The sequence below is a fragment of the Lacerta agilis genome, chromosome 12, assembly GCF_009819535.1.
Source record: "Lacerta agilis isolate rLacAgi1 chromosome 12, rLacAgi1.pri, whole genome shotgun sequence".
Lineage (NCBI taxonomy): Eukaryota > Metazoa > Chordata > Lepidosauria > Squamata > Lacertidae > Lacerta > Lacerta agilis.
This window is the reverse complement of record NC_046323.1, coordinates 39,780,500-39,796,960: the sequence shown is the minus strand read 5'-3', so window position 1 is coordinate 39,796,960 and position 16,461 is coordinate 39,780,500. Positions and strand designations below refer to the sequence as shown.

Below are 16,461 nucleotides of genomic sequence, written 5' to 3'. Positions count from 1 at the left end.
GACTGAGGGATTATGAGAGTTGCAGTCCAGCAACAACCGGAGTGCCACAGGTTTCCCAATCCTGCATAGAGGGTGCCAAAATTTGTCTCTATAGCTTATGTGTTCTGACATCAAACCAAACCAAGCATTTGTGGATGGTTAGGACTATATTGAGAAGCATGATTGGATAAGAACCCAAGTGTTATGCAATGTAGAATGGCCAGCATCAACATCAACAGTGTTCTCATAGATTTATATATACCTGTTTTGTTTAACACCCTGGTCGGATGCTGCAGGTTCTTCATGCTTTTTTCCTTTGCACAGTTGGTGTCTGTGCTTGGTTACCTAGGAAACTGCTGTTGCGTGGAATTTGATTTGCTTGGTTGTCAGAGTTATATGGCTGAAATTTGAAATGGGGAGTGGTGGGCAGAGAAGACAAACCAGCTAAATGCCTGCAAATTCAGCTGTTGAATATTTGGCAGCTGAGGCAAAGCAAGAAAGGCTTATAAAGAGGTGGTTGGGATCTATATGTTGTGTCTTAGCCAAGCCAAAAATATTGTTGAATTTGGACATTTAGGATTAAATTCTGTTGCTCACCTTAAGAACATTTCTTCCATTTCTACTAAAAAATAAATACCACCCAGTGAAGTTAGTGCTCTTTCATTGAGAGTCTACCAAATCAAGTGGCATCCTTATGGAAGGGTTTGCCCATCCATCTATTTCTTTTTGTAAAGCATTCTTCCGCATGCTTCAACTCAAACAAACAAACAGATCTTGGAGACTTTTCTCTGAACATCTCCCTAGCACCTAACTGTAGTATCTATAGGTAATTGACAGGATTAAGAATTAGGTAAACATCTCATGCACTTTGCTGTCTCCATTGCATCCTCACTATTCCATATGGCAGAGTTTTTCTGGGTTCCTCCCTACTGAGATCATACTGTCCCACCTGTTATATCCATTCTGATAGCAACTTGAGACCTATTTGACCTGACAGGTGTTTGGCCCTCCATGATATATCATTTGTACTCAGATTTGTATAATATAAATGTGATTTCTTTCTATGGTACTTTGTTGTCCTTTTACTTTGTTTTAATGCTGTACCATAGTTGTTAATCTCCCCTGGCTCTGAGAAGGGCAAGATATATGGGCAGAATATAAGAAGTATAAGATAATTACAAGGAAGTGTTAGTAGTAGTTCAGCTGAGGTCAAATGGGATTTATTTTCCAAGATAGAATTCAGTTCAACCCACCGCAAGTACTGAAAGGCAGGTGCATGTTAATGCAAAAACACACTTATTATTACTACCATTCAACTTGCTACTGAGAAATCCCTCAAAGAGGGCACGTATTGCGGTGAGACCTGGAAACTGACACCCTGTGTTGTGGGTGGGTTTGACTGGTCAGCCACAACACCCGATTGGAAGGTCCCTTGATGCTGGGTTCCATCTAGCCAATGGGACGCAGTCTAAGTGTATTGAGGGACCTATATATGCCCATGCATGTCGTGTCCCAGAGCTTCCTCTTTTGGCGCATGCATTTGGAACACTCACCCACCTCTCCCTACTTTTAGGGCTGTTGCACTTGACCTTGGTATGCCGTCGTGTGTCGTCTGTTGTTGGGACAGGGGCACGGCAGGAATTTTCCCCACTTGGCTGATGGGCTGTTGCTATTTGGGTTTCGCCTGCTGCGTAGCAAATCGTCACAACTTGTAAGGTTGCAGATAGGCTCTGGTTCAGGTGATAGGAGTGGGAGAACGCTCTCACCATCCCTATGTGAAGGGTATTCCGTTAAAGGAATCCAGGGACTCAATGGTTTGGTCAATCTGTGAGAGGGGGTTGTGCCCGTGACTGAGTCCAGGGGGAAATTTGGGTGGCAGATAGAGCATGTCTCCGACTTTCCGCTTATCCAGGTGTTCACCCTTGGCTGACCTATGCTGGAACCCTGGGTCAGCGCTACCTGCGGAGCAGGGAGCTAGTCGAACAAGAGCCTATGCAACCACTCACTTGCTGTAATCAGTAAAGTTGTGGCCTAAATTCTGCCCAAAACCAAACCTAATATTTGAGCCATGGGTGAATTCTTTAGGGGGAGGTTTCTGGGTCTGAACACGGAAATTATTTCTAGTCACTATCTCCACTTTGTTATCTTGCAAATCCTATTATCCTTTGAGGTTTTAACCACAGGTAATAGCTTACTTAATCAGAAACCTGCTCTTCTGTTCAGGCACACAAAATTTCCTTCTCATATTTCATTTATCTAACTACTGTTGAGTTGATAGCAATGAATATGTTTTCGAAGCTACTTAAGTTTCTGCACATCTTTATGATATTTCTCTCCTCTGCTTCTTTGACTTCGTAAAAAATTATTGTGCAGTGTGTTGTTAGATTTCCTATTTCTAGCACTTATTTAAAATGCACCTTAGCTCCAGAAGCAAATCAATATTTACAGTGCATTAGTGCCACAGAGAATTTGAAGCCTTGTGATTAGAGTTCATTGCTGATTTATCCACTCTTCAAAGCAACATTAGACATCAAACACTATCTGCCATCATCCAGGAATTTGTGACACCGCACTGGGCCTACACATGCTTTCGTCTGGTGTTTTAATTATTTAAGCTCTTTTCCCTTTGATTTTTCTAACAGGGAAATAATTCTGAAATCTCTAAATTAAGTAAACTAGGACATTATACCTAACAAACTTATATTAGGAAAAGATGTTCACAGTTCCATTCTTATTTGTATGTTGTCCCAGGTGGGTAGGGGGACTTGTATGTGGTTGGGAGAGGGAGGGGAACTTAATGATTACAAAGCAAAACAATACTGGTGATTAATTAGAGGCTGGATGAGATGAATATGTCAGATCAGTTTTGGTGGAGTATTTTGTGTGTTTTGTACTTCTATCACTGATAGCAAATGCTAATGTTAATACCCCCCCCTTTTTAATGCTGAAATGCATTTTGGATATGTTTAAGCAATTAGGCATCCTGATTGACTTTTGTTGGTAAAGTATGGATATTAGCACTAATCATTGACATTTGAATATAGATTAATCCTGTGGAAAGACTTCATGCTGGCAGTAGACTGAAGTTTCGTGTCATGTCTTCTCATTAGCCCTGCATGTAAATCTTTTGGGAGGGGGGAGGGGCACATGAAAAGAAGCATAGAAGTAGTATTTAGGCATCTCATTATACTGACTTCTGGGTTGAGGAATTTAAAATGAGATTTTGGAAATTGCAAGCTAATCAGTGAATGTATTATTACTGGCTTCATTATTTTTGATTTCTTCTGATACATATTAAAATTTGGGAATCCCTTTTCATACAACCACACACACACACACACACACACACCTTGGAGGATGCAAACTTAGATTGGCTTTGAACTGTGGATCTCTCTACAAACTCCTAATTAAAGCATATATGCTGTCTTAGACTTTTGACTATCCAGGAAAGAGATCTGGGGATGGTGGATAGCTCAAAGGATATGTCAACTCAGTGAGCAGCAGCAGTGAAATGGGCCAGTTCTGTGTCTGGGATTATTAGAGAAAATATTGGAAGTAAAATGGCTTGTATGGTATAACTTGTGTTACTGTGCTCAGTTCTGGCCATCCCTTCTGGAAATAAGATGGTAGAGCTAGAAAATGAGTGGTCAACCACACATCAGCCACAATTATCAGGAAGTTGGAGCACCTTCTATACATCTTAGTGTTTGGGGCTTCCTAGTATATATATATAAGAGAAAAATATATATAAATAAGATTGGTGAAAATTCTAGTCACTCAGTGAAACTGATTGACAGTAATCTCAGCACAGACAAAAGCAGGCATTTTTCATGCTGCAGATAATTATCTTACTATATTTGCTGCCAAAAGCTGTGGTGGTTAGTTTTTTTTTGTTTTTTGTTTCTTTTGACATGCTAGCCTCAAGCCTATTCCCCCAATTCCATCAGCTGGGTTTGAGAACATAGACTTAAGGTCTGGATTTGGCCCTGGCAATTTGTAAGACTGCTTAATATGCTCGAAAGCCTCACTGAAGCACATAAACTATTCACTATTATTATGTAAGAAATAATAGATTCTTCTTGATAAATGTTTCTAATTATTTTTGCTTTGTTTTTATATTACATTTTGCCTCATTAGTATCAAACATATCTCTTCCAATGTGTTTTCTTTGTTGAGCGTATTGAAATGTAATAAAAAATGTGTGGTATTTAAGCCAGGAAAATAGATAGCCTAATGAAAATAAAATGCATTTTTCATTTTTACTTGTTTTTTCCTGTTTCCCGAATACCATGCTTGAGAACTTGCTGCTTTGGGGTTCTCTTGGGTGTTGCTTGATGCCAAAGAGGTTTAAAGGCAGGAAATCATGCTGCTAAACAAATATTCAACTTAGCAATATCCTTAAACTATATAAACCTTTATGTTTGGAACCATGGTGCTCTTTTGGTTCTGTGCCAACCACAACAGGTCTTTCAATCATGATCAAGATATCTAAATGCACAAAAAGGAGCAATGTCTAAAAGGAGCTTGAACAATAGGCTGGTTAACTGTTGCTCCTGTATAGGAAAAACCTCCTCCTCCATCAAATATATGTGTCAGCAACCTGTGCAGTTTCAAAACTAGTTAACAAGCCAGAACATAAAACCAGAGTATAATCTGGGTTAGTTTAAACTAAATTTTATTAAAACGGGGATTGAGAATGTGTGGTTCTCCCAATATTGTTAGACTTCTATTATCCTTCATAACTGGGTAAGCTGGCTAAGACTGATGGGAGTTGAAGTCCAAAAATGTCTCTGGGGGGCACAGGTTCCCCATCTCTGGGTAAGAACAAACCACAGTTCACCAAGCTCATATGCAGTGTGGAGCTGTGATTTGCTCTGAAGTGAAAACAGATGCTTTCCTGTTGAAAGAGGAGTGAGAACATATGAGTTGTGCTACAATTAATTTTCAATCACCTAAATGCAGCTTATGTGATCATATGAAAGAGGCCACTGTCTGTTAGTATGCAAATGTTCATATGATATCCTTCATCTACAAACAAGAAATTTAACATTTCTAGCATCCACGGCTTGTGTTCAGTTTGGGCAGTGTTGCAATAAATTCATGGGGGAGAAGGGACACAATACCTTCTCCTCTCCTATACTGATAGCCTCTGGTATGAAGCAGGTCCTCTGTGTGCTAGCCAAATGGCATGGAAGTTTGGGTTGTGTGGTGTTTGTTTTGTTTTGAAGGGAGAGAAAGGATTACTCAGAATCTTCACAGTATCCCAGATAAATTATGCTATTAATCATTACTTACAAGGAATGGAAATATTTGTGGTATCTTCACTTAGAAGGGTTGTTGAGACTTGATAATGATTGGTATGGGAAAGTAACAGGATTTCATGTTTCTGCTTCAAAGAAAGCTGGATAGGCATCCATCATGGATGCTTAATACAAGTTGTCCTTCTGTTATGTCAGTTGATTGTGGCAGATTTCATTGGATTCCATGCCATCCTGCTGGTTTTGGATATACTCAGCAATTTTCACACACTTAATGCAGAAAGATTAAGGACGTCAGCTACATATGAATTTTCTGTCCTTTTTATCTCTTCAGACATGCCTCTTCATGTACGCCGCAGTAGTGATCCTGCGTTAGCTGGACTCTCAACATCAGTCAGTGAGAACAATTTTACTGCAGAAGAGCCTTCACGGAAAAACCCCACCAGATGGTCCACAACAGCAGGATTCCTCAAGCAAAATACAACTGGTGGCCCAAGGACTCAGGAAGGAAAGGTACTATATTTTTCCCCCATCACAGACATTTGAAGAAGACACTACTACATTATTGCTTTATTTGGAAACCCAAACTTCAAGAAGCATAAAAAAAAAAAAAAACTAAAACTTGGAAGCCAAATTTAAAATTCATTTTAAAGTAGTTTAAATTTTAAATTGGATATAAGAACTGTAGATAAAATACACACAGGCTTGGCTGTTCATGATGTTCTGTCAACCAAGTTGACTGTGGTGTTGCACAAATAACATTACTACAAACAGGCATTTTTGCACATTATAATTTATTTATTTTTTACTTCATACATCCTTGAATTATGCACATGCACATTCCCTTCCATTAGAAGGACATGACAAAATAGTCTAACCCAGTTTACTCATCTCATTAAACCATAGTTTAAAACAAAACTGTGGGTTTAATGTGAACAAGCCATATGCTTGGTGTACGCTGCTAAAAGTCCCCACAGCACTTCTCCCTTAGTTCTCACACTGAATGAGACTGGTAAAATGAATGAAGCTGGTAAAATGTGAACTGGATGAAATATTTGTTAGGTGGATTTGTAGCTGGTTGACAGACCAAATCCAAAGAGTGCTCACTAGCTATTTCTCATCATCTGGGGGGTGGGGTGACAAGTGGGGTGCCCTAGGCCCATTGTTGTTCAACATCTTTATAAACTACTTTGAGGAAGGTATTTAGAGGATGTTCATGAAATTTGGAGGTGATACCAAATTGAGAGGGGTAGCCAATTCCACTGAAGACAGAATTGGGATTCAATATGACCTTAACAAATTAGAGAACTGGGCCCAAACTAGCAACATGAATTTTAGTAGGGACAAATGTAAGGTTCTACACTTAGGCAGGAAGAACCACCAGCAGAAATATAAGATATGGTGGGCGGGGGGGAGGGCAGACACCTGGCTAGCCATTAGTGAAAAGGATCTAGGGTTCTTAGTAGACCACAAGTCAAAAGTGTGATGCAGCATCAAAACAAGTGAATGCTATTGTAAGCTGCATCAACAGAAGCAGTTTCCTGATCAAGGGAAGTAAAAGTTCCACTTTATTCTGCCTTGGTCAGAGCACACCTGGAGTTCTGTGTACAATTTAAGAACAATAGTGACAAACTGGAACGTGTGAAGAGAAGGGTGCCCAAGATGGTCAAGAGTCTGGAAACCAAACCTTATGAGGAACGGTTGAGGGAATATTTAGGCTGGAAAAGAGGAGACTGAGAGGAGATACGATAGCCATCTTCAGATATCTAAAGGGCTGTCTCCTGTTCCGGAGGCTAGGAACTAAACCAAAGTATTCAAGTTGCAAGAAAGGAGATTCCAACTAAACATCAGGAATATCTTTCTCACAGTAAGAACTCCTGCAATCATCTGGTTGATCACTGTGAGAATATGATGCTGGACTGATCCAGTTTTTTCTTCTAAGAATCTGTGAATCCATCTTGCCCAGGATTTTGTTTTCAGTCAGTGAGCAGCCAGATTATTAGGGTTGCAGGATTTGATTGTGTGCTGTTATGGCATATTATTTGAAACTAAAATGATTGCTTTTGCAACAAATTTAGATTCCTCCCAGTTCTGTTATGCATCCAGTGTAGCCCTTGCTGTTCTGCCATGTTGTTGTAGCACCAAACATTTCCCCATATTTCCTTATACATCTGTGAGCTTCACAAGCAAAAGTGGGAAAGTGATATTTTCCTCTCCTGCACATAATCTCTGAATTCAGTATCTCCACATGAGCAATAATACTGGTAATTAAAGAAAGCAGCAGGAAGCTTGTTTTCTTATATACCTTTATTCTTAAACAGAGGACTTGAAAGGCCTTTCTTTGGTTGTTTTTTTAGTTCCTCTGCTCTCCTTATTCTGACCTAATTCTGTCTGTGAGAGTACTTTATTTTATTTTATTTTAAAAAATAGTTTGATATGTTTCATTTTCAAAGCTTGGTTATAGAAATCAATTCTCCAGGCTAAACACATTATGCATTACTTTTTGAGTAATGTCTGAAACTTTACAAACACTCTGAAAATGCTCTTTTATCAACCCGGAGATTAATTTTTATAATACTTAGGTATCCTACCATCTCCATTCAGCCTGCCTTCTAGCAATAAACTGCGTACAGATCTTTGTTTGAGTAAGCAGTATATACAGTTTTGTTCAATAAAAATAAATTATTCACAATTTGATTCACCATTTGGATGACTTTAGGAGACAAAGGAGGGCACATTAAAATAATAAATTGTTCCACTTTCTACTATTGTCTCATCCTTATTCTGTTTTCTCCTCCAATCCAACTTTCCCATTAGTTCTTTTTCTCCCCAGTTACAACTTTCTTATACTGCAATGTACTCTTTGTTGGAGTTCCATTCATCTTCTAGTTCCCCAAATCTCAGACAATAAACAAAAGGCCAAAAAGGCAAACATTCTGGAACTCATTTTTGACCCCCCATTGCTTCTAAACCTGTTGTAGTAGGGAAGAACACAGTTGTACTTGTTGAATCAGTGTCAGATAAATTTATATTTCGTTTGCTTCTTTCTACCTCCTCTTTACAGAGCAGTTGATTTGAGAAAGTTGCCACAAGGGCTGAAGGGACCTAGTTCCAGTTATTGAAATAGCAGCAGGTGGGGATGACAACAGATGGGCTTGTTGATAGGAGATTTATCTGGTTCACAGAGCTGGATATACATTTCTGATGGTACACTTTGGTATGAAGTGCTGGCACCTTTTTTAGTGGGACAGATGATTATCTGCTTTGACCACATGAGCCAACATTTGATGAGTGGCCAGAATGAGCCCACTTGTCAATCATCTGATATCATAATGATGCCATGTGAATGGCAGATGGGTGGTCTTGCTCACCTGTCACACATGGGGGTTGGGGAGATAGCAAGCAGGATTGAACTCCCTGTGCATCACCTGGTGGATCAGGCTGCTTTCTACAGGCTTTCTGCATTGGGGGAGCAATGGAATTCCCTGCAGGGAACCCCTTTGTGCACCCAAACTAAGAAGGATTAAATCCCTGTCTATGAGGTGAGGGTCAGGACATTTGATCCTGCTGTCTGTAGGCTTTGGGCGTGTGAAGTTGGCATTGGGTACCAGCATCCCATCATTATTATTTTACCAAGAAACAACTGTGTGGCACACATACTGTTAAATGGTTCCCTGTATGTTCACAAGGGAGGAGTTTATAATGAGTTCCGGCACTTCTTTTTCTAGAAAAATAGTGCTGGGTTTTTTGTGCTATGTGTGACCAACAGTGTCTCCCTTCTTTTGCCAGTTCTTTAAAAACTATTTGCCCTTCACATGATTTGCATCTTATGTGGTGAGCTTCATAAGTAGAAAATATGCCGTCTTTCTGCCTAACACTTGATACTAAACTATCTACAGTAGTTACTTGCCACCTGCATTTTACTTTCTCTTGATTGTGAATGCAAATGTGGAGGCAATTAGTTCTCACCTTAAATGTATATATTTGAATATATGCATTTTAAATTATGTAACATAGAGCTTCACTCTCTTAAAATTTACTTAGATACAGTACACAGTACTGTTAGGATCCATACCTTCCATGAAGCAGTCACATTTTACAGACTCCAGTTAGTAAACTCCAATATTTTTGCTTCTTTAACTGTTGAGTGTGTACTTACTTCTCTTCCATCCCAGCTGAGCTTTGACACACCGCATAACAGAATATTAGATATAGGTCTGCTGGATTAGATCAGAGAGTAGCCTTATTTTATATCTAGGAATATAGACTGACTTAAGGAATTGAAATGATGACAGCAAGTGTGTGTATAGAGAGAGAGCTTTTCATCAGTGTGAGAAGGCAGGGTTAACCTCTTCTCTCTGTGCATGTTTGTCCTGATCCTGATGGGCTATTTTTTTTTATAAAAAAATAATAGTTAAACTGGATCAGACATTTAACGAGACATCCAAAGGCATATGGGTGTGCTTTGTGGGACTTTGACCTCTAAGGGGCAGACCATGCCATATAACAAATCACTTTTAAAATTCCTGTCAGTTTCAAAAAGGTCTATAGTAGGAGTTGTTTTCTGCTGCTATCTGCAAGGATGCACACCATTGGGGAGAGGTGATGGCCAAAGGAAGGGGTGGAGGTCAGACGGTTCCAGTTCCAGAGGCACAGTTATCTTGGAGGGAGACCAAGGTGTAGATTCAGGACCATGGATAGTGCTTCTGCAAAGCAAGCCAAAGTTTTGTCTGCAAGGTCCTAAACCCAAGTGACTCTGGTTTATAGCAGGACTACGTGGTCACAGATTGGTAGCCCCACTCCCTGGGTGCTTCTTCCTAAAGGGTTGGTAACTTCTGCCACTGTGGGATCCTTCAGAGTAATGGGGTTTCCAGATATACAGCTCCCTTCTCAGGGCTCTCAGGATCCCCCAAGGAGTCTGTGGGTGAGTCACCATGGTCAGGCAGTAGAGGTTTTTCACTGGGGTTCAGGGGAAATTCTGGTGTCCATGCACGCACGTGGGACAGACCAGGGGGTGTGTCCACCTCTTCCACAGAACTACAGTTACCAGAGAACTTTATTTCCAAGGGGTCCCGTCCTGGGGCCATCAAGAAATTCAAATCCAAAACTCCAATGAAAATGCAGAAATAGCCACATAGATCTTTGGATCCAGGCGATAATATATGATTTCTCCTTGCAGCAGTTTGTCATAGTTATGCAGCTGACAAAAGGAGAAATGACTCTTGTTTTTAATTCTAAACCAGCCAGAACCCAAATCCATCCTGAAAAGCTGCTGAATCTTTTAAAATGCCAATGGATATATAGCCTCTTGCCTATGAGACCTCATGCTGTATACTAGTTAGCCTTTAAGGTGATACAGATACTGTTGTCGTCTTTGTGGCAACTGCCTGTTTTGGCTACACTTCTGGAATCAAAACATTAAGATGTTTGCACATAAATTAACTTTTCAGACTAAATTCTAAATCTGCAATTTAATAAGTTTGAAAATATGAAGGGTAAATCAAACCAAACTTTAATTTACTCTGTTGGCAGACTTTAATGTTTTTAAGTCCTTGTCAAATGAGAAGGGGAGCTGTACTTTTGCAAGGAGTGAGAAAATGTGTCATAATTAATTTTTAAAGCAATTAACACAGCTAGCTAATGTTGGGAAATGAAATATATATAAAGTAGGTATATACACACTTCTGTGGGGAAGATTTTATCTATCTATCTCTATCATCTATCTATCTATCTATCTATCTATCTATGGGACTTGATAATCTAATGTATGCTTTTCATATGGGGATAATATACTCAAAGCCAAATGTACCAAAACAGACATAAAAATAAAATTAAAAGAGCATGTGTGCGAAAGAGAGAGTTTATTACTTGGTGTGTAGGGATTCATTACTTTTATGTTGCAGCAGCTAATGTTTTGGGAGGCATGGGATGGTAGTGGAATGAAACTAAAATCCTATTTACTGTATAAGAATGAATTTCAACATTGTTGTTTTTCAAAATGGAAATAAGTTTTTTGTTCCCAGTGATTCTCCCATTAGGACTTATGCATTTCCCCCATGATTGATAACTGTTTTTTGAGAGCTAGTGTGATTTATAACCACTGTCCCTGTCACCAAGTAAATTGGCCTGCTAGGCATTCATGTACCAAGAACTAGATAGATAGGAACACACACACACACACACACACACACACACACACACACACACCACGACTTACACACATTCCTGTGCCACAGAATGCCCCTTTGGGGGCAGAATGAATTTCTGCTGTTGTTTCTCTCTTACCACTATTATGCCGATACAAGTGGCAGATGATGAAGAGGATTAAAATTTCTATTTGGCCCTTTCAGAAAAAGGAGTTGCCCACTGATCTTAAAATGATAGGATTCTTAAAAGTAAGGAATACAACAGAGGTGGGGAACCTTTTGCTTTCCCCATACCACTGAATTACAGCTTGCATATTCCCACTGCCCATGCCTGCTAGGTCTGATGGGAGGTGTAGACCAGAAACATCTGGAGAGCGAAAAGCTCCCAACCCTGAACTAGAACTTGGCTGTTGTTGTTGCATTTATTTGTTGCCTTTAGGGTCAGCGGTTTGAATCCCCGCAACGGTGTGAGCTCCCGTTGCTCGGTCCCAGCTCCTGCCCACCTAGCAGTTCGAAAGCACGTCAAAAGTGCAAGTAGTTAAATAGGTACCACTCTGGCGGGAAGGTCAACGCCATTTCGGTGCGCTGCCAAAGTTACATAGAAATACATAAAATTAAAGCAAGATCTAGTGGGCAGAATTCCTGAAGTGCTCATCGAACAGTGTCAGTGTGGTATAGTGGTTAGTGTCAGACCAAGGCCTGGGAGACCAGGGTTCAAAACTCCACTTGGGCATGAAGGTCACTGTGTGAGCTTGGGCCGGCTACTGCCTCTTAGCCTAACCTGCCTAATCCACCTCACTGGGTTGTTAGGATTAAAATGAGGAGGGGTGGAAACGTGTGCAACTGTGAGCTCCTTGGAGAAAATGGTGGGACAGGAAGTGTCCAAGTGTAGTACTTCACACAGGCTTATGGTGGCTTGGCCATGTATTACTAAGCCATGGTTTAAATGTAATGGGTAAATGCTGCCACAGGATTTTTAGAAGCATAATGTGATCATAATGAATGCTGAGAAAGAAGTTTGAATTGATTCTTAGGTGAGTTTCATTTTGACTGCATAGGATTTGCAGAGCAGATATAATGCAGGTGGATTATTTTGAATTATTGTCTACATAAGTAGGCAGTATTTCTTGTGGTATATTGTAGTTTTTCCTCTTTAAAATGCACCTGGGGGAAACAAACAGTTTTGTGTCTCTTCATTTTTTTGGTCTTATTAAACTACCAGCAGGATTAAAGCCCAGCTCGTGCATTGTAATTACACTACATCAATCACCATATGCTGTTTTGTTTGTTTTGCGTTATCTTTATTGAGATTTTACTGTGAGATTAATGAGTGGAGAGTGAGTTGGGGGGTGGAATGGAATTCATCAGAGCTCTTGGGGCCTGAGAAATAACAATGTGAACTGTACTTAAATTGAGAGTTTTTGGTTTTGCATGTGTACATACAAAGCCAAGCAGCATATCATTTGTGATGGTTCCTTTGTAAACAAGATAAAATGGCTGTGGCATTTTGACTTTGACTTTATTCTCCAGGTAAGGTTCAGATTCTCCACTGCCGACTGTCGAAACAGAATATCGGTTGCTTAGTGGAAGAGCCATTTATCACCACTGACCTTAATAATTGCCTTTTCTGTGAGACTTTTTGGCTTTAGTCAGACCTTGTTTATCATTCAAAAGTACCAGGGAAACACATTTAACCTGGGATGGTGAGCTTTTTATGAGTGTAAGGGCATTGGAATTAAAATATAGCACTGGCTTATGAAAGGGTCTGCTATCTTCTCACAGCATTGCTATCTAATCCTCTACTCTTTATGCGTAAGAGATTAGTTTTACTCATAGAGCTGCAGAGGCAGGCGGTTTTGAAAGGGTTTTGATAATCGGGATGGGTAACAAGTGGTCATTTCCCCCCAATGTCTTTCTCAGAATGCAAATTTTCTGGTCCTGCTTTTCATCAAAGAATCTCCCACTCTTGTCTCCCTAATAATTAGAAATAAATTATTATTTTTTTAAAAAAACTCTTCCTGTTTCATCTTCCCTTAATCATTTTGTGTTGGAGTAATCTTTACAGTGTGCATGTGCTCTCTTTCTCCTCCATTATTCTTTTGGTGGCATACATAAAAGACTAATAGATCCCTGCTATTGTGCCATTGGAGCTGACCCCTCTGTTGTGTATGTCGTGGGGCCATCACCTGTCCTGTCCGCTTTAGTTTACAAGGTCATGGCTCTAAAATTGTCTGGAAATAGGCAGAGTGTTAAATTGCACTGTAGAATGATAAAATAAACTGAATCTACCCAGAGGGGAATAGAGACTGCCAAGCAATGGTGTCCGTCTCATTTAATATATACAAACACTTGTAACAAGTTACTCGCTGACTGACACAATTAGTCTCTATGTCCCCATTATAGAGGAAGCCTTGAAACATGTGCCTGACATGCTGAGTAAAGAGAATTTCTCCAAAGTGGCCTTTGTCTCAAAGGTCATGATGAAAATTGCTGGGGTGGGAGTTGTTGTTTAATTGCATATTGGTCCTTCGACTATTCCCACCTGTATGTTAGGGGAAACCTGCTGAAAGCATGATGAAAAGAGTCTGTCTGTCTGTCTCTCTTTGCACAGTGACATGCGTTTTGGTAGGATATGTGCTAGGTGGTATAGCACCATCTAGGTCCACACTGCACAAAAGATGTGATCCAGATATTGTAGTGAAATAAATATAGCCAATATTATTTCCTGAAGCATTTTACAGTGGCCTGGTTCACATGACACAGTAAGCCAAACCATGGCTTACCAGTGTTAGTATTTCACGCCTCCGATGCTGCAGATGAGATTGGTGTAAATCACATGCCTGTCTTATCTCTTCCGCTGTATGTACTATTGTACTGTACTTTTGCTTTTACTTCTGTCTGTTTCCTTCTTGAAGTGTGTGAGAGAAAACACCTTGACTCCTTTGTCTGCACATAGTGTGTAAATAAATACGTAGATTAGCTCTACGATGTCTCATGCTTCTTGCTGTGTTATGCTAGAAGATTAGTGTGCATATATCATTCGATATATGTCGCTGAGGCGCACTGGAGAAGAAGGGAAATGCCTTTTCCAGAGCTGCACAAACCGGAGGATGCTCGGAGTTCAGGGCTGCAGGGGCACCCCCAGGGCGTTCTCCAACAACCAGGATTGCATGATCATTCAAACTCCCAGAGAGTTACTCACAGCCACTTTGCCCTTCCCAGGGCTTTTGAAATCTTGTGTCACACTGAACTAAGCCAAGTTTTGACTAAGCATGCCATCTGAGCCAGGGCTTGTAGTTAAGCTCTCTCTGGGAACCTGCATAGTTGCACCATCCTGGTAAGCCATTGTTCACAATTTTAGTGGAAATAACCATGCAGCAGTGCAAATAATATGGTTCTGGATAAACAGTTGGTAGAAGAATGTTCCTAATGCCCTTTGAAAATCCAGAAGCCAAAAATCCTGCCTGGACACCCCTTCCTCCTGCCTGCTCCACTTGACCTGTGACAAACATATAGCCCAGGAAAACAGCATTTATAACAAATGAAAAACTTACGTGTTCAAACACCAACGCTGTTTATAACCTACACATCAAATAATTGTCAGAATGAAATCTGTATGGCAAAGCACTAAGCTATTCTTGTTTTTGCTTTGCCATATATAATCTCAACCCTACACAGAGTCCCACCTGCTTACCCGCTGTGGGATATGAATAATATGCCAGTAGGAAAAATAATTTGGAACACAGAGAAGTTCTAGCTAGCATGTCCACACTGTCTCATCACACAAACAGAAGAAGAACACTTGCAAAAAGTTCTTGTTGGAGATGGAAAAGTCCATGCATGAGAGCCCATGAGCAAGCTCATTGGTGGTCCCCAGGTTCCAGATTTGTTTTTGTTTTTTTGTCAGGCCTGGCTCCTGGTAAGTCAACTATAATTTGTTTTTCCCCATTTCAAAAGTTAGAGGCTGTACAAGGTCTTGTACTGAGATTACAAATCATTTGGTAAGACCTAGTTCTCACTGGGTGGTCAACTTGTGCCAGGGCTGTACTACTTTAGGCTACATGTTCCTGTTTCATATGCAGGGGACTCATTAGGAATCTTCCTACATCTTTATGCGGTACAGCTCACTGAGAATGAGACCTTAGCTCTCACACAGAAAGGCCCAACCTTCTGCAAAAATAAGTTGTAGTCCATAGTTAGAAGTCGAGCTGAAGTACATATGTATGCTTTGAAATTCCCAATATTGTTCTGAGATAATTTAAAAGTAGCTGTCTGGAGGTCTATTCTTTGCATAGAATAGGATTATGTAGCCTTGTTCTAGAAGTATGTATAGAAAATGGTAATTGCCAATCAATATAGTAGTGGGAGTTCATTATCCACCCGGTCTTCCTTGCAAGGATGCTCATTTGCTCATTCAGAGAAGCCGGGGATCTGTCATATGACAAGGTCACATCAATAAATTATGGTTTAAAGTGGTTTCCCCTCACGTCAAGTCATATTTCTTTTTCCCAACTGTGATTTTGCTTTGGCTTTGCACCACATCAGATGATTTAAGTAGTTGCTGTTGGCTCTTAGCAGTTGCAGATATGTTTTTGACACAAAGAGGAAATGGAATGAGAAGCAATATTCTGCCACACACCTGACCTGCTGCTTTCTGTCAAGGCCTTTGGATGACTATTAAATTCCAGCCAGCTGCCTTTCCACTATGGAGGGCCCTTTCCGTGACTTGCTACTTTGCCTCTTGTTTCCCCATTGTGCATTTTAATAGGACCGTAACCCCCTTTTTATATTTATTGTGCTTCAGTCTGGGGACCAGAACCCCATATGTATCAGAGAGGGCACACATAAATAGGCAGAGTGCTCTGTTTATTGCTTTAAGGTTTGCACCCATAGATATGTAGCGTAACACAAAAGAGATTGTACTAGGATTGTCTTTGTCCCAAGCAGGATTGCTATCCTTCCCCATTGGCTGGACCCTTCTCTCTTCTCCCTGGATTCAACATAAACATGGTTTGAGGAAAACTTGTTTCTGCCTTTTCTTTCCAAGAGGAACTGTGCCTGTCCCGTTCCACTAGCAG

At 40.3% G+C, this 16,461-nt stretch overlaps 1 protein-coding gene across 3 annotated transcripts in view; it reads left to right on the top strand.

The window, feature by feature from the left end:
* The window catches only part of PARD3 (par-3 family cell polarity regulator), a 624,867-nt gene that overhangs the window by 221,633 nt on the left and 386,773 nt on the right, over window positions 1–16,461 (top strand). For all 3 annotated transcript variants that reach the window (XM_033166263.1, XM_033166261.1, XM_033166262.1), the window contains exon 4: window positions 5,572–5,750. In XM_033166263.1, coding sequence (XP_033022154.1) covers window positions 5,572–5,750 — 179 coding nt within the window. The remainder of the gene's footprint in view (window positions 1–5,571; window positions 5,751–16,461) is intronic.